The 24645-nt window shown below is 27.5% G+C and overlaps 1 protein-coding gene across 2 annotated transcripts in view; it reads right to left on the reverse strand.

Annotated features, from left to right (window-relative positions):
* Positions 1 to 24645, reverse strand: part of LOC129971459 (protocadherin Fat 4-like) — a 246097-nt gene that overhangs the window by 196103 nt on the left and 25349 nt on the right. For both annotated transcript variants that reach the window (XM_056085239.1, XM_056085240.1), the window contains exon 2: positions 12169 to 12421. In XM_056085239.1, the coding sequence (XP_055941214.1) occupies positions 12169 to 12247 (79 nt within the window). In that variant the 5' untranslated portion in view covers positions 12248 to 12421. The remainder of the gene's footprint in view (positions 1 to 12168; positions 12422 to 24645) is intronic.

A 24645-nucleotide genomic window follows, 5' to 3' on the forward strand; every position in this document is an offset into this window, starting at 1 on the left:
AATAGCATAAATTATTAGTATTAGTAAATTAATTTCATAGTAGGTTATAAACAGAATTTATATATGATATAAATTTATTATATTTGCAAATAAGTTTTAATTTAATTTTTAAAGTTTGAAATGGTTAAGGCAACGACTTTAATGGTAAACAATTATCGTATTAACTTAATCGAGCAATTTATCATGTTAAAACCGTACAAGTTTTATAGAGCTGAAAATGTTCCATGATTCTTCCATAAATACCTGTTTCTACTAAATCTTAGCTACTCTCTAATCAGCTCTCCCACTAAGCTTAATTAATAACAATTCTCAAAAAACTGCATTTTGAGAAAAGCCTTAAATAACAACGTTAATCAAATAATACATAAATACCACATAATAAATACTGTCGTGGAAGTCAAATTCATTTAGTTATATCTTCTTTCTGGCGTTCCCCCAAAATATTGAATTTACAAAATCCTTAATAACGCATTGTTATTTCTTGACTAGTTTTCAAGTGTGCGCAATATAATGGCTCTCACAGAAAAAATCCCTGGTTTGAATCCCTGCATGAAGATGACCTCTGATAAAGTCTTCAGGCTGGATTTATTATTTTACAATTTAAACTTTATATTTCGCTAATTTGATCAATATAACTTCTCAATGGTCTTGCGATTCTGTTAGGAGAAATCCATTTCTCAAGTTTAAATGTAATTTTATCAATTCTGTTCATTTCATTAGCTTTTAATTTAATTCAACAAAGAAAACAACGACTATATTAAAGCAAGAACAAAATTGGATAAATGATTTTAAAACAAGAACAGTGATATTAAAGACAGATACAGTTTAAACCACTTCAGGTAAGTTACCACCCTCATCTCCACATAAAACGTACAAATTATTGAATAATCCTAGGAAACATCCTAGAATCCGTCGAGAGACTAAGCTTAATAACCTGAAAACGAGCAAACGAGCAATCATTTTGAATGACAATATCTGAGACTCCCAACATTGCCTGGGAGAACATCCTCACATTTCCCTAAAACTCTTTAGTCCAACTGATTCAATATTTTTAAAAAAACTAGTGGCTTTTCAGATTCTTTTTGACAACTAATGTGAATGTTTGCTCGTCCTTGCTCCAGCCTACCATCTTCTTCTGGCAAGTAATTTAATAACGTAACAAGCAATAATATGAAGACGAGCAATCATTTTAATGACAGTATCTGATACATCCAAACATCCTCAATACTGCTTCTCCAACATTCTTTAGTCCCACTGGTTCAACATTTTAAAAAAGTAGCGGATTTCCCGATTCTTTTTGACAACCAAGGTGAATGTTTGCCTGCCCTTGCTCCAGCCTGCCATCTTCTTCTGGCAAGTAATTTAATCCCAAAAGAAAACAGAAACAATTAGAAACAATCATCCAATCACTTTCAACACGCACTTACAGACAAACACAATCGAATCCAATCGGGAAAAGCTATTACTCTCGCTTCGACTTTCAATTAGAATGCACGAATTGATTGAACCCATCCCTTAGAGCCTTCCAGAACCCATCAGGACAGACGTCAATACCCTGAAGACAAACAATCATCTCAGACTGATGAAATACCTTCCGCTTTTGCTCTCGACCACCAAGTCCGTATTCATTAAAAAAAAGTCTGTTATTAGGTGTGTCAATGAGCAAGACGGAGAAAAAAGGTCACCTTCTAAATGTGTAAATGCTGGAAGGCTTGATTGCAACTACGTGGTTTGCGGTGTTTTACAACAGCCGCTTTAAATAGGTCAATCCAGTTTTAAACCTGTTATAACCTCGAAGATCTTTCAGTAGGGTCAGTATCGGAAGGCAGTTTGTGGTCAGTCTGAATTCGATCCCAGGTATAGTAGTGAAGTTGCTAAAGGGTGATTATTAGCATTTTTATGTGACGTGGATTGGGAAAAACTTCCGTTTAGGAAGTTTTCATTTTCCCATTAGATTTATCGAGAATATTTGTGCCAGTAAGATACTTTGAGGGATAATCTGCCAATTGTTTAATGCGTCAATAAAGTACTAAATGTCGGTATTTTCTTCAATTTTGATAAGATTTATTTTTATTAGCATATTTGCGAGCATAATTATCAGAAACTTCCTTATTAGATTTTCTTCCCTTTTCCTTTAGATTTGTAAATTCATACTTATAAGGAAAAAGTAATCGATATGTGTTTTTTTAAGCAGTCTGCTTACTCAATGGGTTATATTTTTTGGATTAACTGTTATACACAGCAATCCTTGGGACGAAATTTCCATGTTATTTTTCATCAATAAAAAAATTAAAAATTCAATTTTTGTCAAGAAATCTTTATTAAAACCTTGCTTATACTTTAGCATTTGTTAGTAGTATAGTTTGTTTTTAGAAGGCATCATACGATGGGTAATAAAATTCTGCTTAATATTACCACTCGACGGAATCCTAACACGTCAGTAAACAATAGCTTTTTAAATAATTGATATAAAATGAAAAAAGTATTATTTTATATAAAATTAATTAAGCAAATTATTTTATCATTTACAACGTTATTTTTAAATAAAATGGGAAAGTTTGTTACATCAAAGAATTTTCAACTTCGCATAATACAAATTGAAAGAACACAGATGGCTTCAAAGAATGCAGATACAGATTGTTCTAAAAACCACAAAGAGAATGATACAAAATTAAATTAAACAATGTGAATGGCAACTTAAATGTGTTATGTATTTACAACATAAAGTTTGTGTTCAACTGTGAATTTCAATCTTCATTGGCCATTAAAAGTACATATCCATGTTTTGAACAATTTAAGAAAGTATTAAAATAGTTTTGAATTATAGAAAAACTTTTCAATTTCAATAAAGATGGAGTAGTTCTTATTTAAATCTGTCTCTTTCTTTCTCTTCCAAGTTTTAATTATTTTATGCAAATCTTGAACCATAATGTTTGCTTACGTAACCCTGCGCTTGCATACCGAACCTTAACTTTTAATTAATAAAATTCCAATTGACCGCATATGAGCACAACAGTGGAGTGGAATTCGCTGTCCTAACTTCAATAATCTCTACGTGAAGGGAGATGCATGATCTACGCCTTAATACGGAATATAATAATTCACTACAGTGCTCATATGCGGTCAATTAAATATATCCAGTATTAGAATGGCGTTGCCCTACAATGTGGTAATGTTGTTGCTCATCCCCCTTGGATTGAACTCCAATTCAAACCAAGGCCAAGAGATCGGGGAGAGAGGGGTGCCGTAGCTTCTGAAGGTAAGGACCCTGAGCTCTCGAGAGCAGAAGTCTGACTTTAGCTCACATGAAGATGACATTCACACGCTCGCTTGCACAATTACTTTTTACAGGAGGGCGGGAGATCTTTCACACACCTCATAGAAAGAACACAGGGTAGAGAACAACCATGCCTGAACCAAGACTCGAACCCGGGTCGCCGAGGTCACGGGGAAGACATGCGACCCCTAGACCATAGCGCCGGCACAACTGATTTCTTTATAAAGTATACATAGATATATAAAAAAAAAAATTGAAATTAAGTGACTCTGACAAAGACTACGCAATAGTAAATTCCAAGCTATATAATATTTTTGCAATTATTTGTTATCAATATTTGAACAATTAGTAACAAAAAAAAGCGTAAGTTTATTAAGAACCATCACTTTATACTCGTTCTTTGAGAGAGTTCAAATGATAAGTCCAGAATACTCTCTTTAAAATAACTTTTTGTAAACATCTGAAATCTCTTTTCTTCCTTTATGACAAAACCCAAACTTTGGCTATCTTTTTCTACCTTTTCCTCTCAAAAAATGAAAGAAAAAAGAAGTTTATTCATTACTTTTGCATACTTTACACTTCCCATTACCAAAACTAAAAATTCCTTAGAAGAAGCCAAATTCCCTTTGGCAATATGTAAAGGGGCAACATTTCTTCTTAACCAAAAATAAAAAACACGTTCTTGACAGAAAAGATTGAAATTAGAGGAAATGGGAAGCGAGTTGGCTGGTTTGCGAGCTTACAGCAATGGCACATATCTGCCAAAAGTGGAGCATGTTTTCGTAAAGAATGAAACGGAGAGTGATTATAATTATAGCAGTGTCGTTAGCTTTTAGAGACTCTATTTGAAAAGGATGACAAAAAGGTAAAGGACTGAAAACGTGTGCAATGAGTTTTTAGGTCGCTCTTAGGGCACCTTTGTATGGAATTTAATTAAAAATGGCAAGAGCTGTCTGTAATTTGCACCGAGTTTGCAATTAAGGATGACAAAAGTAAAGGTAAACTCTTTGTGTTACCAATATGAAAGAACTGTTATTGATGACAGTATTCAAGATTCAGAAAAAGCTCATCTTTATAATTAAGATCATGCTTGATTAAAATTTCCAAATTACACAGCAATTACAGATTTTTTTCGTACAAAGCGCAGAAAGTTGATGTGGTGTTAATTACAGAAGTCTCGAAAATTTATAAACAATAAATATTATTTGTAATGATATATGTTATAGCTTCTTCAATGATAAGCAAATTATTTAAAGTCAATATTGATGAAAGATTTTCGTTTTCTTCAGCAAAATTTAACTGCTTTAAACTGAAAAGTCTCAAACTTTTATAGAACTTTACATTATTGGTTGTAATTTTTTAAAAATATAAGCAATTAATTTGATATGCAGTTTCATTATACGCAATATTTACAATTTCAAAACGATATGTGCCATATTGCTAAATGCAATATCTCTAATTTGTTATAGAATATTTATAATCTCTTATTTATATAGATTATTTATATAGATTTATAAATTAAAATAAAGCTGTAATACGAAATAACGCATTGACTAGGGGCTTTTATTTATTTAGGAATAAAATCAATTACAGTATTAAATGCATGCAAATTAGACAACTATTAATTAGCTATTTTATAAAATAATGACATAAACACTATCAAATCATAAAACGATGTTTTTTTCGTTAAATAAATTTTATAATATTAAGTAAAATAAATTTCGTAAGAATAACTTAGTTTCATAGTTATGTTTATGAATTAAGTATTGTAGTTATGTTAAGTTAATTTTGTTTATTTATTTAAGTTAGATTTCTTATATTAAAACTTATATTAAATTTATTTCTTATATTAAAACTTATATTAAATTTATTTCTTATATTAAGACTTATATTAAATTTATTTCTTATATTAAAACTCAGAATTAACGAAATCTAAATATATTATATGTATTTTCATTTTAAAACACAGAATATTCTTAATGTAGAACAAATTTGAGTGATGGATTTTTCAAACGATCGAACAAAAAATGAACAATAAACGAAAAATGTGAATCTTTATTGACCCAGCGTAACATGAAATGGGAACCGTTCTTTACTTAAATCGCAAAAAAAAAAAAAAGTCTTTATTCGACTTTATTACTTCTTACAATTAATTAACTAATCGAATGACTTGCAGTTCCGAAGATTAATTATTTAATGTGAGAAATCATTAATCTATAAAACTTTAAACATCTCACCATCAGTTATTTCATCATAGAGTAGATGTTTTATAAAATAACTGATGCATGCATTTGAACGATAACGTAAACAAAAGAAAGATAAATACTGCAGCTTTTCTAATTCTAAGAAATAGCTTTCAATATTTTAAGAAAAAATTCTTCAGACGGTAAGTATTGGAAGAAATATCCATTTTTTAAAACTCGCCTAAAGCAAATAGACCGAACGAAATAAGATAGAAGTGTCAGTGGATTGTAGCATCCGAGAGAGAATTCGATATTTGTTTTCAAAGCAAACATTCAACCAATTTTTTTTCTTGAACGCGAGCCAAAAGTAAATCTCCCAAATGGTTCTTTTAGGCGTGACCAAACTTTTCGCGCCAGTTTTGCTGCCGAATTATCATTGACACGGTGTATCATTTCGACTGGGACAAAAGCTACGGAAAAAGAAACCACATTAGGACATTGTGTTTGAAGTAGAGAAGTGATTACAGTTTTTTCCCCTTAAAACTAACAATCGAAGTGGCACTTTGTCACTGCGGATTTCCTTTTCCTGTTTTATTATGACTTCATTATTTTACATCTAAGAGAAGATTTTCATTTCGTGAACTGTCTGGATTCTTTTCAATTTTGAGTAGTGAGGTTCATTATAGTTCTCGAGAAAAAAAACAAATGACATTTTAAAGAACAGTTTTCTACTGTTATTGAAATTTAAAGTATATTATTTTGCAAATGGGTTTGCTCTCCTAGCTTTTGATTGCAGTTTATAAAACGAATTTGTTTTTAGGGATGAAATGTTTTGATTCAGCTGAAATGCAAAGAACAAAACACTTTAGCGAATATGCGAATTCTTATATCAGACAGAAAATATTAAAATTCCGCATGAAATAAACATTATATTCTTGATAGTTAATTTTTTTTAAATAAATAATAAAGTAATATTTCGTGCATCATTTTTAATCATAATTTTTCTGAGTGAAGTTTTGATTCACTTTTTTTGTTTATTAGTTATATTGTTGTATTATTTATCATTTTATTGGCTATTAATACATTTCTGTATGTCATTATTTTTATTTCATAATCAAAATGGTTTCTGAATAGTTAATTATTCATATAGTGGGTTTTTAATAAATGCAGCCACAAAAATTTATATTGAATATAAGTTTATTTAATTGAACCATATTTCATTGCCCATTCTTAACTGTAACTGTACCTAAATATCTCTTTAATACATAAAGTCTTTCCCTCCCTCTCTCTCTTTTTGTTCATTTTTATGGTATAATTTTTAACATATTTTTCCTTGTTGATCAGTCGCGTAATCGTATTATTTGTTATTTTATTGCCACTAAATGCATTTTCATGCGTCTATCATATCATAACCCAAATAACATCTGAATAGTTAATTGTTCAAACTTTATAGGTTAATTTTTGAATAAAAGTCTTTTCAAATAATTATATTGAATTAAAAAATGCGTTAAATTTTATTGCATTTCATGACCAGCTGTTAACTGTAACTGTAACTAAACCGCTTTCCACTAAAAAAAATATTAATAATGTTTGTTTCATTGATTATTTCATTAAAGATATGGGTCACATTCTAATTAAATGATAATGCTTGGAATTCCACACAATATATAATCAACGCTGTAGCATCGCTATCCCAAGTGAATTGGCACGTTAAAAATGTTTCAAAAATACCTTAGTCAAAGATGTTTAATGTTTCCCTGACGCTTATGCTTTGGTAAATTGTTTCCTCAAATCTCAGCCTGATTCCCGACAAATTAAACTGTCATAAGAATTTCTATTGTCATTATTCTTTAAGTGATTAATCACTTTCAAAACTACTCTCTCTTAGTCAACTTGAGTGTCTCTTCTATATTGTTTATTTGACAAAATAATACATTGGCAATGGTCTATTTTCATTTGTCTTCCGATAGTGGTAACTTGGAGATCCGATTTATTATATTTATTTTAAGATATACGGTACCGTGGGAAAGACTTTTCTATAGTCGCCAAAAGAAGTCATGTATTTATAAAAGATACTTCGAACGTTAATACATGTACTTCAAACTGAAAAATCTTTAATTACTTTTTGAAGAAAAGTAAAACAAATTTTTAATAATGTCTATTGCATTTTTCAAATTTTTCAGCAAATATAATTTGTTTGCAAGTAAAACAATTCTTTTTTTCAAATTTCAGGTAACTTAATTAACAGGGATAAGAATGAAAAATAAACAAATGTCATTAATAACTCACAGAAAAGCTTTGCTGCTGAAAATTATGAAGAAAGTTTCCCCTTTACAACAAACTATACATTTTTATCATTATCGATTGTTCTTATTGTTTTATTTTTGAGTATTTCTCCTCCCCTATTCCCTAAATCTGCCCTAACTCTAAATCGATTCGCCGACTTGAAACTTTCGTTCTTGCATAGATTTAAGCCTTAGGCGGGTGAGTCCAGAATCATCGTTTATGGAAATGGGGGAAGGGGCATGGATGCGATGGGATGTGATAAGAAGGGAAAGGGAGGGAGAGGGGGCCTTCGATATCACTCAACGCAACCACTGACATTTCAAATTATTTGGTCTCCGACCCTTGTAGATAACTTATTACTGGGAGGGTCATCACTCTCACTTTCCCTCGTTGACCGTAACTGAAGGGATGAATTTCGAAGGGGAGTGAAGTGGGGTTGAAGAGGAATGAAAGGATAAGGACTAGAAATTGGCGCTGAGCAAAGCAAACGAATAAATTCGAAGTTAATATGAATTAGTGGCGACGAATTGGTACGGTTGAGGCGTAGTTATTCGCAGTATTTCTTGGGCATGTTTGTAATAAGATAAATTTTAAATATATTATCGAAATCAAGAAGATAAATAAATTATCGTCTGCCATTTATTCACAAATATTAATTATTTATTATTCTTAATTATTTATTATTCTTCCATTAGTTTTTGAATGAAAAAAAAAAAGAAAAAATATTTAGCTTAAACAAATTCATTTCATTTTTAAAAACATTTAACTTTGCTTATTCTTTTCTTTTTTTCTTTCTTTTTTTTTTCTTTTCAGAAATATTAATTATTTCAAATTTATCATTCATCCATTAGTTTTTGAATGAAAAAAAAGAAGAAGAAGAAGAAAAATATTTAGTTTAAACAAATTCATTTCATTTACAAAAGCATTTTGCTTGCTTACTGTTTTGTTTTCTTTTTATAAAAATAATTTCTTTGTATATTGATAGAGATAAAACTATTTCACACCATTATTTTTGCCTAAATGAAATGTTTTGCTTCAAAAGATTGAAAAATGCTATACGAAAAATTATTAAAACAAAAATCGTTTATTGCTTTTTGCAGTTATTTGCTTTAATTAAATTCCTATAAAAAATTATATAGTTTTCACAGACAAGCATATGTTTGTTTTAAAAAAATTCTATTTATATTGTTATAATATGTATATATAGTGCAAATCGTCATTATTCAGTAATAATTAAAAAGCATAGTTTATGACAATAAAAAAAAACTTCAAGAAATCATAATAAAAATTTAGATGCATTATTAGACTATATCATTAAAAAAAACTACTGCGTCTTTTTCTTCAAAAAATATCAATTTTGAAAATGCCAAATAAATATGGCTATAAATTATACACAATCATTCGAACTAAATTAAATTTGAATTAGTTTTGTTGTTATAAGAAACATGTTTTAGATTCGCCTAAATTATATAGATCACGCAAATCTACATGGAATACATCTTTCTCTGAGTGCAAAATAATTAAATGTTATCATCTCATCAACAAAAAGGTTAAACGAATCTTTGTAAATAATTCAACACAACCTACTGTGTAGACTGATACAGACGAAACTCGGTCATACTAGTTGCAGAAGCATTTACTAGGAAGCTAATTTAATATGTGGGTGTGGGTTTATTTTATCTGTTTTACTGCAGCTTCTAAAAACATTTTTTTTTTCTCCTTCTTTTATCATATAGGAGTTAAACTATTGGAGTATTTATAATTTTTATTTTTTTTTACTGGCTACTTGAATTTTTTGTTAATATAATGCTACAGCATCTTCTACAATTCGAATCTCTTTTCGTTATTTCGAAATCAAAACGCAAAATCGCAAATTTGTTTTATTTATTTATTTTCAGTAGTTAAATTCTATCATAATAATAATTCTCATTTATTTATTTATTTCGAAACTCTGAACGTATTAAAAATGTGAATTAGCCAACTTATTTTAAAATTATGTTGTTCAATTATTGTATTCAATTTATTGTATATTAAATTTTATTATCATTTACTATAAGATTTATTTATTATTTATTTATTGTAGTTGAAATCATTAATCTTGAATTATTTATATATTTTAATTATCAATCTTAATAGTTTATTGGTTAAAAGAACTTGCAATTTATTTATCCATTATGTACTTTAAAGATATTAAATAATTAAAAAAAATCTTTATTGTCCTTTATTAATAATTGTTGTTTTCCCTAAAGATAGAAATTTTTATTTTATTTTATTTACTGTATAAATCAAATATTTTTTGCGATCTCCTCAAGTTTGAATTTTTTCTACGTTCCAAAATATAAAAATTAAATGAATTTTTATATTTTTAATTTATATTTCCACTTACAAAATGACTGTCGGATTTTTATTCAAATCTTGAACTATTAAAATCCTTTTTGAAAGTAAACTATTAAATCCTCCTTGAAGTAAATTTTAAGGGATATTATAGAAATATTTAATAATATAAGAATTCAATTAATATAGTAAGTCAGAAAAAAACTCCCACCTAATTTTCCCCACCTAATTAAATATATAATACTGTCAATTTTGTCATTACATGCAAATCAATTTAAACTCATTCATATAAATAATAATCATCTATAAAAGATTTTAAAAAGATATTTTTAGTAAAAAAAATTATTGTTTATGGATTATTAAAAATAAATTATTTACCTTGTTTCAAAAACTTTTAAAACGTTAATTCTATATCGAATAAATGACAAATCGTACTTTTCACACATCTAAGATAAAAACGACCATTGTCTCATATTAAGCTCTTTGCGAAGATGAAATTAGAACACTTCTAATGTAACCGAATTGCATATTCCATTATTTGGAAACGTTACCATTCTAAGCATATTCTTTTCATTGGATTCATCGGATAATTTGTTATTTTAATTTGATAAAAATAAAAGAATAAAATAATAACGGTTACGATTTTTTTAAACACGTTATATATTTCCGAAAAGATTTATGCTTTAATTCGATATATTTTTAGGTTATTATTTAAAAGGCAAATAATTTTTTAACAAGACAGAATTAGATAATATCAAGAATTTCATATTTCCATAATTTTATTGCTTTTCCTTGAATATTCGAAAATTTATGCCATTTTTTTCTACTACACGTGAATTTTTTTTGTATAAATTATCAGTATCACATTTTACAATCCTTAATTTACTGAATCATTGATACAATCTTTCATTTTTATTAAAATGTAAAAACTTTCTTTACAAAGGAACAACTTTTCTCAATACAGAAAGGCATCTAAAAGTTTATCCAATAATAAAAGTTTAATTTATTTTTGATCGTAATTTCAACACTTCGGAACGCATCAAATATCTGATAAGCGCATGGTAATCAATTAATGGACCAACCCAACAGGAAGTACGAGAAGAAAAAAAAAGAATAAATCTAAACACTGATAAGAAAAAGGATTCATCGATTCGCAGAAAGCCAATATTCTGTTTGGAAAGAACACCAGGGATCTATATTTAAAAAAAATATTTTTTTTATATATCTTTATCTTATATTAACAACGATTAGTCGAAATAATGCTCAAACGATTTTATTCAAACGATTCTAGAAGAGTAAAGTATGGAAAAATGTATTGTTTATTTAATATATATTTTCGTATATTTTAACACAAAAAATAAATTTTAAAAAAGTTTTCAAAAGTAACAAACTTATTCTTAAGGTAGAATTCCTTTTAAAGAATAGAAAAAAATAAATAATTAGATGAAAAGTAATTATTTTGTGAATGTTTTTCATTTTGAAAGATGGAGAAAAGAAATGGCCTATTCAAATAGGCCAATGAAAATCTGAAATTCCAGATATATTCTTTTCAAACAAATTAATTCAATTTAATTATATCTTAATGACATTTTAATTTTTTTTTATCTTCAAATATTTACGATTTTAAATATTTAACCTCTAGTGTTTCGAATTCAAGATTTATAAAATTAAGTTCAAAATTTTAGAAATTTAATCGAATGTAAAATATTTTAAAATGGTATATATGATTTGATTATAATTTAAAAATTAGTGAAATAAAATGATTACTATAACATATACTCATATTATATCTTAATAAAACAACATTATAAAAATATTATGCCATTAATGACAACAGATATAATTATCATTTTCCTTTATATTTATTTTAAATAATTTTTACACTAATGATCATTCGATATAAGATTTATCTCTTCTTCTTTCAGAATTATTACATTTTATACTCAGAAATTACGCCAAAATTTCTATGTTAATCAATAACTTCCATAAATTATTGAGTAATAATTAAAGTATATTCTTTTTTTAACCTAATTAAACGATATAATAGAGTAAAAATAAAAGTTTAATAAATAAATTTATTAAACTTACCTTGTCCAGAGACAGAATGTAAGAAATATCCTAAAGTCACTAAAATAGCTATTTGGACTAGTTGTATCTGGCACTTCATTGTGAAAAAAGTTTATGTACACACTTTGCACACCAATTAATTTCTAGATAATCCAGTTCTAACGCACTAAGCACTAATATGTTCACGAACTGAATCACCAAAGAACGACCATCACTGATGTCTTGTAAGCTTCACTTCGTATAAAAAAATATAGAAGAATGTGAAAATGTTCTCCTGAAAGAAAAAAAAGAAACATTTAGAATATAATATTTATAAATGGCTAATCAAAATTTTAAAGTGATTAAAATATGAAAATTGAATATAAAAATAATATCTTTTAACTACATAAAGATGACGTAATATCAATGTAGTACAAAAATGTTTTTTTTGTTTGTTTATTTAAATAACAAAAATTCAACTGCTTTTTCGGAAAATTATATAAGCTTTCAAAGTGGTTTAGTTTTCGAATAAAAAAAATAACGATATTGTAACGGATTTAATTGTTTTTCTTACTACACAGACGATTTTTAATTATTCTGCTTATAATTAAGACTTATTTAATTAATTAAGAAAAATGTGCATAAAAGTAAAAAAAATATTAAAAAGATGTTATTAAAATTTTAAAGAAACCATATAATTTTTAAATCATATAGATCAGCACAACTTGCAACTCTAAATATTACACAATTTTAAAATTTCAAAAAAATGTAATAAAACATTTCAAACAGAAAAATGCAATCCAAATAATAATAATAAAAGCGTTTTAACATATGAGAAGATTATTTAGAACTATTTAAATTATTATGATGATGCATTATAATATAATATTATTAAAAATACACAATTTTTAAATAAAAATAGTAAAATACATAACTCATTAGATAGAAGAAGAAATACAACTGTATAAAATATCTTGAATTCATGAAAGATAATATGCAACATAAGTTTATAAAAGAACAGCGCGGCGATAAATTTATTTAGCGATGCAGTTAAACAAGTGGAGAGAGAGCAATTTAAAATCGCTTGCCTTTTCCGATAGAGCTAACACAATCTTTCATCACCCAACGGGCCAGCAGATGGTCCGGGAATAAAATCTCATCGTGACTCAGAGAACCCACACCCGCACATTCACAAAATTATATGAATAGAGGCGAAAAATCCCTCTCACACAGTAAGTAAGTAAACTGAGTAGCACTCCGTCCGAAGCACGCCTTTCACTGAAAAAGCTCTCGCGACCAACTGAAACCGTTTCTTCGTCTTCAGCAGCGACTTCAGCGTGCGTGTCCTAATTTTTAAAGAAATAGAAAACGTGCTTCTCTTTTTCCCAATCCTTCCTTACTGTCCCGATCTTTCTCATCTGTCAGTCTGTCTGTGCGCTCGAGAACACTCCGATTTTTTTCGCAAATGCGATGGCAACAGAACTGGTTTTGTTTTGGGTGGTAGTTGATGTTTTCATCAGTAGATGGCGCAACGTGATATCATTTGCTATTTCGTTTGTAAAATTTTGTTTCTAACTTTTCTTCGAAAGTAAATTTCTCCCCTCCTCTAGGAGCATTATTTTTGTTCTTTTTTTTTTTTTTTTTTTTTTTTGGTTGAGGGAGAGATGAATGAAGATAACTTTTAAGGGCGCTTCTTGGAACGTCTAGGGAAAGGGTTGAAAGATTGTTTCGATTTTTGGATTGTATGGAATTTTTATTATTATTCTGTTTTCTGTCAATGCGCCTGTTCAGAAAAATGAAATTAAGAAAAGTGATTTATTCTTTCGCTATTACTTTTTGGATTCAGAACCTACAATCCTCACAAATCAATGGGAATGAAAGTTGCATAAGTATTTTAAGGCTCATGTAATGTTGATTAAAGCCAGAAATATAACAATTTTTGAATGGATAATAATTTAATTTTAATTTCATCTCCCCACATTTTGTTGCATTTAGTAAAAAATAATTTTCATAACTTTTTGTTTAAAATATGCAATTCGCACAAACATTAAAAAAAAAAAAAGATAATTTTGTTTACATTTTTTACTGTTGCTGATTATTTTCACTGAATTACAAAATCACAAATTCAAATAAAATATTTATTTATACGTAAAAATAAAATTATTTTCATTTATTTATTTATTATTATTAAATCTATTAGTTACATATTAATTATTATTATTATTATATTTATTTTATTTATTTCCTATATTTATGATACTTTCAGAAACAAGTAGCTATGCTTTAAATACATTAGACGCATTTATTTTGAAAAAAAAAATCTTAAAAAGATTATTTGTACTTTTTTCATTTTTACGCTAAAAATTATTGCAATTTTATTTAAAAGATTATACATACAGGCCCATTCATTTTTAAAAATAATGATAAAAATATGCCTAAAAATAATTGCTTGTATTTTTACTTTTTATTAGACTCTTGAAAAATGAGTGTTTCTTTGACTGTTTTTTGATAATTTTCATTTATTTATAAATATTTACGAAGCAGTTTATGACATTAATATAAAACGAAAAAAATATAGCAAAATTTATTGCCATATTGCCAATTTTTTTAAATTTTATAGTCATTAATTTCATCCCCCAACTTACACTCTAGTTTTATTCTTTCAAAAAGCAAATACACTCATCTCTAGTTTTATGTAATTTACTGATATAGCAGCTTGCTAAATTTATCAGATATATTTAATTTATTATATAACATAAAAATTATTAAAATGGTTATATAATATATTTAATCTATCAGCACCAATTTAAATTTTTAAAAATTGTTTCATATATTAGCAAGTAAAATTTTGAAAATTCATGTCAAGATTTTACATTTATTAAATGGTCAAAAAAATCCAAGCACAAATGCCATGCACGTGGAAATTCTTTAATATATATTATCCTTTATTAAAACAAAATCGTGCAATTCGCCTTCTTTTTGAAATGAAGGTCCGGTATCTACTATTTTTGTTAATCTCTAATAATAAATAAAGTTACAAAAATAATTTTGCGTACCGCTCATGAAATACAGCGATCGCCGCTTTTTTATTTATTTATTCTTCCCATTAGAATATTTTAACGCCTGAATGCTTTAACAAGTCAAATACGGGGCAAAAAATATGCTAAATCTAGAAGAAAACGTCCTACACAAAACAAAAAGTTAAGAAATCGATGCCAACAGAATTCGATTAAAGAATATTCATTTTTCTAGATGTTTAAAAATTCTTTTAGGCAACACCCTTCTTTCTATTCTCTTTCAAATTCAAAAATATGCGTCTTTTTTTTTCCTAACCCCACATGCTACCAAACTCGGTTTATCGATTTATGCTGCAGTAAATTTTATTTCAGAATTTCTATTTATATTGTGTTTAAAGTTGTATTTGTTTTTACATTGTTGATTTTTATATCATGGATGAGTTCGTTGTGAAATTATTTGTATATTTTTAAAAATTAAATATTTCCATAAAACTATTACTAACGATATTGTTTTCCATTTATTAGTATTAACAACATAAATGAGTTCAAATATTATATAACTATAATTATGAAAGAAAAATTAGTTTATCTTTAAGTAAGATTAAAATTTTTATAAGACGGAATTTAAAATACAAATATATGTTTAAAAAACAGGCTCTTAAACTTTTTAGAACCTTTTATTTATTTTTATTCAATTTAAAATAATCGGGACAAATATTAAATGTTGATCTGATTTAATTTATTAATAAATTACTGATTAATTAATTAAATATTTATTCACTGTCAAAAATGTTTGCCCTAACTGATAATTATCACTAATAATTGTGGTATTTTCTGTATTAACCCTATAACTACGATTAACAACACATCCAGTTAATACATTAAAATTTTCTGAATAGTTAATGAGTAAATATTTTTAATAATTTTATCTAATAAATTAGTGCTAGAAAAGTAGAATTAATTTAGAAAGTTCGTTGAAATTATTATTGCTTTATTTCAGAAAATATATAACAATAAGCCTTATGAAAGTGGTTAATCATTAAGCAATCAAATCCCAAACAACCTTTTGAAGTATTGCTTTGTCGCAAAATATTACATAAAAAAATTTTAATGTTGCATGTTTCCAAAATTCATAATAATACAAACAAATTATTATTATGCGGAAGTAAAATTATATTATATATATATTATAAAAAATATATAAACTCTATTTCGAAATTTGGATAACAAATTATTCACATTTATGTATCATTTTCAATAGAATTCAAATTCTTAACATGGCAGTTAGTTCCTAATTGTAAAACTATACCAAATGTTTAAAGCAAAATTTTAATTGTTGCTTATTAGTAATACAACTTTCTTATTCGTACTTTTGAAAACATAAATACTTTGACTTTTATTTTCTTAACTTCTCTTAAAAAAGTCTCTTAAAAGAGTCTCTTAAAAAAAATCCAATTCATCACTTTTTTGGTATATTCCTTATTTCGACATTATAACAGACTATCCGACTCTTTTAGTCAGTTAGACTTTTCTCTTCCATGATTTGGCGTCCAATGTTGATTCACTCTATTTATGTGTAATATTTTTTTAAACAATAATAGAATAAAGACATAAAATATCTTTTAAAAATAAAATAATTTATATCTTACTTGATTTTACGGAGTATTTCAAGACTACATTAAAAAGACTTTCTAAAGTAAATAAAAAAAAATAAAAAAATAAAAAAAACTCCATTATTAACACCTCCACCATATTCTTTTTAAATATTTTTTGCTTCTGATAATATCTTTCGATTCTTTTTTCCATTGCTATATTATCCTAAAAATCTTTATTTTCTAAACATTAAAGCTAAATTATTAATAGAAAATTCACAACATCAACTCTAAAAGAATTATTCCAACATTAAACAAAAATCTCTAAAAAATAATTTTATGTTCTAATATTACACTAAAATTTTTTTATTCATTTTTCTTCCGATGAATGCGTATCAACCTAAGAAATCAGCATTCTTCTAGCACAACAAACAGATTATCTGATCTTGGCGAATATCGCTGGCACGATCTATTCTGTTTTCTCCCTTTAGAAAATTTCACAAAAGAGTTCTTGGCGCGAGGGATCCTGTTTCCGCCATGAGTGGCGAGCATCATCATCATGTATAGGGCATCTGGAGTTTTTAAAAATATCTTCTCAAAATAGCTAGCTAGTCGCCCAGATCTTTTCACACAGCTCAATTGAAGCATGCACAGGATGCAGTTTTTAATTCGATAACTTTGAAAAATAAGTTTTTCCTTTGTTCGATATTTACAATTTGCCCTGACATGTTTTTAAAAAGATTTTTTTTTAATTTTTTAAATTGTTTGAAATATGCATAATGTGCTGATTTATACATTATTATTTTACAATTTTTGTTATCTGAAAAAATATTCAAAACTTCCGGTTTTATGTTTTAAATATAAATTTCTATCAAAAGTATTCGATAATTTTATCAAGTACATTTTATACATATGCTAATACCGTTTTCTTTTTTCGGTAAATTCATTTCCTACTCATCTATTTTAATAAATGATAGTTGAATGTATTATGATTCTACATATAATAAACATTCGCGGTAATATTTCGGAAAAAAAATTATTTCATATATAACCAAAATAATTTCATTAGAATGTTAATAATTCATTTCATTAATTAAAAAATATCACTACAAATTAAAAGTTTTATGCTTGATTAATTTTTTATATTTTTTTCAGATGACAAAAAAAATCGGCTTCTATTGTTAACTAGTCGCCTCAGACAATCAGCTGGTTTAAGTTAAATTAATCGTTTATACATAACCTCACGCCAATAATTTCACCAAACTGTCTGACAATAATGTTCGAGAACTGTGGAAAAGTATCAGTAATATGTCATTTATTTCAATGAAATTAAATCATTTTTTTAAAAAAAGTATCAGTATTATATCATTTATTTAAATTAAATTAAATCCTTTTTTTAGAGTATCAGTATTATGTCATTTATTTAAATCAAATTAAATCATTAAAAAGTATCAGTGCTATGGCATTTATTTAAATCAAATTAAATCATTTATTTAAAAAGTATCCGTGTTATATCATTTATTGATCAAAGAGCAAAGATAAATAGCCCGATTTCTTTTTACCTTCTCTATATATGAAATATATAAAGAGAGAGTATCATAACAGTCCAAAAATTCAAATATGAGATTTTTTACGAATCTCCACAATTTAGATATGCCCATTAAAGGCATTTTTGCAATTACATCTGTCTATCTGTGAGTACTATAGCTCAAAATTATTTTGAAATTTGGTTTACAGATTCAACTATAAATGTATAGATTTTCGTCAAATTTTGTACAAAGTCTATCTGGAGGAACTTTCTCTGACCGTCTGTCCGAATACAAATGAACAAGGTAACCACAAATCGTAAAAAGTAAGATGAATAAAATTTGGTAAGTTATAAGTTTGGTTTGGAATTTAAAACGTGAGCCCGTATCAAATTTTGAATTAGTCCGTTAAGGACTCGACCATTTGTCGCTCCATACTTTCGCATATATGTAGAAGTGATATATAAAAAAGCGTAACAATTCATTAAATGAAATTTGGTTTATGCTTTTCTCATCTTAATTTTTATCGACAAGAAATTTGTTGAAGGGTTAGCCATTTGCCGATCTATACTTTCGCAAGCATGTAAACATGACGACTCAAAAACTGCAAAAATTTAAATAAAGGATATTAGGTAGGTAATTCGTAGATTACAAATATAGTTTTATGTCAAATGTTGGTTTCAATGGGTCACTAAAAAGGTATCAAAAATACATATTTAGTTTTCTGCCACTTACGCATTAACTGCATGCCAGCGATTAATCGCCAAAAAGTATGACCTTAAATAGCTCTCTAGACTCAGTAAAAAGGCTAGATTCACACCAAAGTTCGATATTATGTACTATTGTTCGTCATTATTATGCTATTTATAAGCAAATACCAGTTTTCTTTAATATGTTACAAAGCACACAACGCTCATGTATGGGATTCGGAAAATATAATAATCCGAACATTCGAAATCTTCTAGACTTTGCCCAATGTCCACAATTTTATACGGGAGTGGGATAACACGTTTCTGAGAATGTGAAGACTCTTACTGATTATCTTTGCTATTTCACTAATAATAGCAGGGAGCGTAAAAATTACAATGTACTTTTTGATATCATTTATCTCGCTAATGCCCGGGCATTTATCATCTCCACTGGTTGATTAGAGAAAATTTAGATTTAACATATTTTTAATTCCACCTGCAGAAATATGTTAATCAAATTTTACTTCAGTTCGGTTCTTTTAATTGTAGCTTAGTAGTTTAGTTATCCGTGCAACATTTTTAGACAGCTTATGAGGGAATTGTGCACCAAGTTCCATGAAAATTACTTCACGCTGTTTGAAATTGAAAGAAATACATCCTCACAAATGTTTAATTATATTTTATTTTAAAACTTTCTGAAATATGAGGTCTAGAAAATTTTTCTTTTTAGAAAACATTTCAATCTTTATTAGATTTTTTCTTTCTTTTTCAAATCGACCGATGACATGAATTCGTTAGAAAAACTCAATTTACCGCATTCTGTTTGCCTTCTTCTTAAAAGGCGATTAAATTAAAGGGAATTCCTTCTAAACTTTCACCCATTTCACACGGTTGTGATGTTATCGCAGTCTCCATCCCCCTCCCCACCCCCCAGAATCAGCTTAATACAGCTATAAGACGTTTAATTTTCTCGATTGCTCAACTGCAAAATATCTAATTTTAAACCAAGGAAAGTTGTCATTTGATAGGAGTTAAAAATAAACAAAAGATTAAAAGTGTCTTTGTTTTTATTAATTTATTACTTTTTCGCAAATGAGGTATACGAAGAGAAAGCTTTTAAACCAGCTGGAATGGTCTTCATGGAACTTTCTCGCATATTCTCTAATAAACATATTATAATTAATCGTATTATATCGTATTAACATATTATAATTAATCGAAATTTTAACGTTTTTCAAAAAGAAATTCGGAGGTTAGTACCTCACAAAAACGTTTTCAAACCATTTTAAACTTGAAAAAAATTCGCTTTTCGTTGAAGCAAATTATTTTTCCTTAATATTTTCTCTAATTTTAATAAATTTTTAAAAATATTTTACGATAATGTTTATTTTATTTTTTAATAATTTAATTTATACAGTTTTACAGTGAACCAGTTATTCTAGTTCAATATCGTTATTTTGTTCGCTGTAACCGCAAAATAATTAAAAATAAATTATCGACTAAAGTCTCAAAACATTTTGATCTTTCGGTGTTTTGGACTTAAAACTCGAATTTTCTTTGAAATTTTTGTTCAGTAGCTATTAAAATATTTTTTAAATGAGAATAACATCTAAGGCTAATTTAACTCAATATAATGAAGCATTTCATTACTTCGCCAACTTTCATTTACCTCTCTATTCTTTGAGTTGTTATTTACACTTTTTATGGAAATTTCAGATTTATTATTTCCATTATTCTAAGTCTATTTTTTTAATGTCTGTTTAGTTTCTTTAAAAAAATTTATAATCGTTTAGCTGGATTAGGATTTAAAAAAATTTTATTTGAAGTATTAATGAGGTCATGATAGCAAATGATAGCAATTGCTTTCTATAAAAATCTATTCCATTTCTAAAATCGTAGCTGTTTTTCTCTGGAGCTTATTAAATAAATTATAGGGAAAAGATATTGATATATTGATCGATATCCATATTTTTGATAAATATCCATTATGATTAATTTCAATTATTTTGTATAACAAAATGAATGATATTAATCTTTTTCCTTAAGATTTATTAAACAAGAAAAAAAAAACACTTGCGCATAAATATTGATTTTTCCATGTTTTTGTAAATTTTCCTTGAGGCGATAAAAATGTTCAATAAATAAATAACAAAATATTACTGCTAGATTACACGCAGACGATCATGATTGCGATAATTCTAACTTTAGATTAAAATCAAGTAAGATTCCTTGTATGTTTTTAAATCCTAGGATTTTCCGTATTCCTTCTATTTGATTTATAATCTTGATTAAAATAAAAAGATATTCGATTTGAAAATGATTTAATCCTTAAGCTATGAAATATAGAGATGGAGATGATTTGAAAAGGATAGATTCCAAAACTATTTTCTGAGACAGCTTTCATAGGAATTATTTGCCCTGAGGCAAGAGAATTAGCATTTCTTTAAAAATCACAAACTTTGACTGACTATTACAAAAAAAAATCAATTACATTAAAAAGTGTTCCCAAAATTAAGGCAAGATTTGAATTTGCCCCTATTCGTGCTTTAGTAAAATGTTGGCAACTCTATTAAAAAAATTTACTGCTAATAGTTTAGGGTTAGTAAAAATGGAATGTTACACGATAGAACAACATACTTTAATTGTTGAAGAATATTTCAAAAATAATGAAATTCTGGTGGTCACAGTTCGAAAATTTGAGAATTGGCTTCCTGGATCGTGCGATTTAACACCATTGAACCATTACATTATGGGATTATTTAAAGTCAAAGGTCTATGCCTACAAGCCAAGAAGCACGCGTGCATTCAAGGAGGAAATGCAACGTTGCTTCAACGAAATTCAGTCACATTTATGCAAAATGATGAGGGAAATTTCGACAAAAGAGTGCGTATATACCAAAAGAGTCGTGGAGGCTATTTGCCCTATGTGTTATTCCATAAATAACTCTTTACTATTCAATAAAAATAAAACAATTTAAAGAAAAATGTGTTTTTTATTTAATTCAAATCTGGCGTTAATATGTTGTTCTGTCGTGTAAACGCTCCATTTTTACTAACCCTAAATTATCTGCTGTCAAATATTCTTTTAATAGGGTTGCCAACACTTTACTGTATGAATAATGGCAAATTCAAATTTTGCATTAATTTTGCGACACCATTACTTTGTTTTTACTTCTGTCACTTTTTTCTAAATTTGTATATTTAATTAGCTATTTCTAATTATCAGAAGTATGCTATAAAATACGAAAGGTCTGAATCAGTGAAATCAACTTCTTTAACATTATTGAAATTGAAACACTATTGAATTTATTCTTTTGATTTATAAATAACACGATTATCTATGTCAATTCTATGCCAATATCTATCTAATTCAATGTGCCTTCTGACATTTTTGAGATTATAATTCTACACAAAATTATTTGCGAGTACGCTTGTTTCTATCTATGCTATTGCAGTAATGCAGTTATTAAAATAACACGATTAATTCTCTAATTCATTGTCAATTTTATGCCAATGTCTATTTAATTCAATATATATCTTCTGACTTGTTTGTGATTATAATTCTACTCAAAATTATTTACCAGTTAAACAAGTTTCTATTTATACTATCGCAATAATGAAGGTATTGTAATATAATGATCAATTCTTTATCTAATTCAATGCCATTTTAAAAGCAGCATTTTCATTAATTCTCAATTAGTTTTTGTTTTCATATAATTAATTACTATTTACAATCACATCACTTTCATTTTTAATGAAATGCTACTAATTACATCTACTTAATAGAACATTTTGCATGCTAATTCTCATACTCTAATCCACTTTTATCCCTCAAACGATTAAATTTTAATCAATTAATCGAATGAAGAAAAGTGGAACGATAAACTTAAATTCTTCAATAAATCTTTTGATCCAGATTGCTTTACACCCAAACTGCAAATACTAGTGTCTTCATCAAGGAATCGGTTAGGATACAGTGTCACACACTAATCCACTCTTAGTCCCCAAACGATTTAATTTTAACGAATTAACTCCTAACTGAAATGAAGTGGGCAATCCCGCGACTGTAAGGAGAAGGAGATAAGAGAGCAGGCTGGAGAATAATCGAATCTGTATGCAAATTCACGTCAATTAATCTTTCCTCCGGTGTAGCCGAAGTCGATTTAACGATCACTTTCCATTGTGCAGCGACAGCTATATTTGTTCCGCCGCTTTGTAGCACTTGAAACAAATTTTAATTGTGCAACACCCTTCCTCCCTTTCTTTGGAGTGGACTGGGCTGAAATGAACATTTATTATTTCACTTTTTTTTTTGTTATCTACCATTGTGGAAGGTGACTAGGAAGAAAATTTTAATTTGCATACACCCATACTTTCCTTTGATTTTTATCTCCTTAAGACACTCAGAAGCTAATTGCGATTGGTTATGGCCAGGAAGTTAATTACTGTGAAAAAATTTTTTGTTTATTTTCTCTGTTAGATTGATGCTGATTTCTTAATGCAATTATAAGTTTATGATTTGAGCAATATGAAAGTCCATTTATTAAATCTGTGTTTCATAATTTATGGGTTTTCATTATAGACCAGGTTTCATTTCAATATTCTTTAACATTTTTGACTAACAAACTCCTTGGTAGAAAATTTCTGAGAAATCGCGGATGCGTAATTCAATATTAGCAAACAAGAAATAATTTTCAGGTTATAGGATTTTATAACATTTCACAAAAAAATTCTAAATAGATATATTTAATCAGTTTTACTTTCTCTTATATAAAGTATTGTAATCGTGAAAAAAAATCGAATTCGAGATTTGTGTTTTAGATTTTACTGAGTCTGAAAACACATTCTTAAAATTATGTTTAGCTATGAATATCGCAACAACTCAAACAGATCTATACGAATGAAATTTGGTATATGGTTTTACAGTATTTACAGATATTACACTATTTACATTATTTACAAATTTGTATATATCTATTAAATATTGAAAGAAATCCATTCACAAGAAGCTTATCCGTCTGTCCGAGTACAAGCTTTCATAAAGTACAGAACATTTAGACTGTATAGGATGAAAAGGTACAGACTTAGATGATAAAATTTACTGCACCTTTTAGCATCTAAGAGTGGTCCTTTCCTCATTTTAAATCTATCTAAGAAATGACAGTCTGACGTTCTATACATTTGCATGCCAATAAATTCAATCACTCAAAAATACAAAAAGTTAAATTGATGAATTTGATACGTGTTCTTGCGCCTAAAATGTAGATGCAACATTTTATAAAATCTTCCAATTATTATATCAAATTTTGAAGAAAAGAACAAAAAGTTCATGTGTGGGATTATGAAGATAAAAATCTGAGCAGTCATAAACGCTCTTATTCTTGCTCAAAGTTCACAATATTTATGTCGGGGAGGGGATATACTATGTTTATTATGTAAGAAAGCTTCGAGGGGAGGGGACAAATGCTGCTGCTTCTTTTTCTTATTCTTGAATCCAATTATGGACTTGGGGACTGTTTTTAAAATACATAATTTTATATATAAGTACTTTTCCAAAGCATAATGAAAAATTCTTACACCGATTTTTTATATTTATTTAATTATTTATAAATAATATTTTGTGCACCAGACATCAGTTGATTAAAGATTGTACAGGAAAAACACAAACTCTGGTACATTTCAAAATAGTAATTCT

This window comes from Argiope bruennichi, chromosome 6 (genome assembly GCF_947563725.1).
Source record: "Argiope bruennichi chromosome 6, qqArgBrue1.1, whole genome shotgun sequence".
NCBI classification, from domain to species: Eukaryota; Metazoa; Arthropoda; class Arachnida; order Araneae; family Araneidae; genus Argiope; species Argiope bruennichi.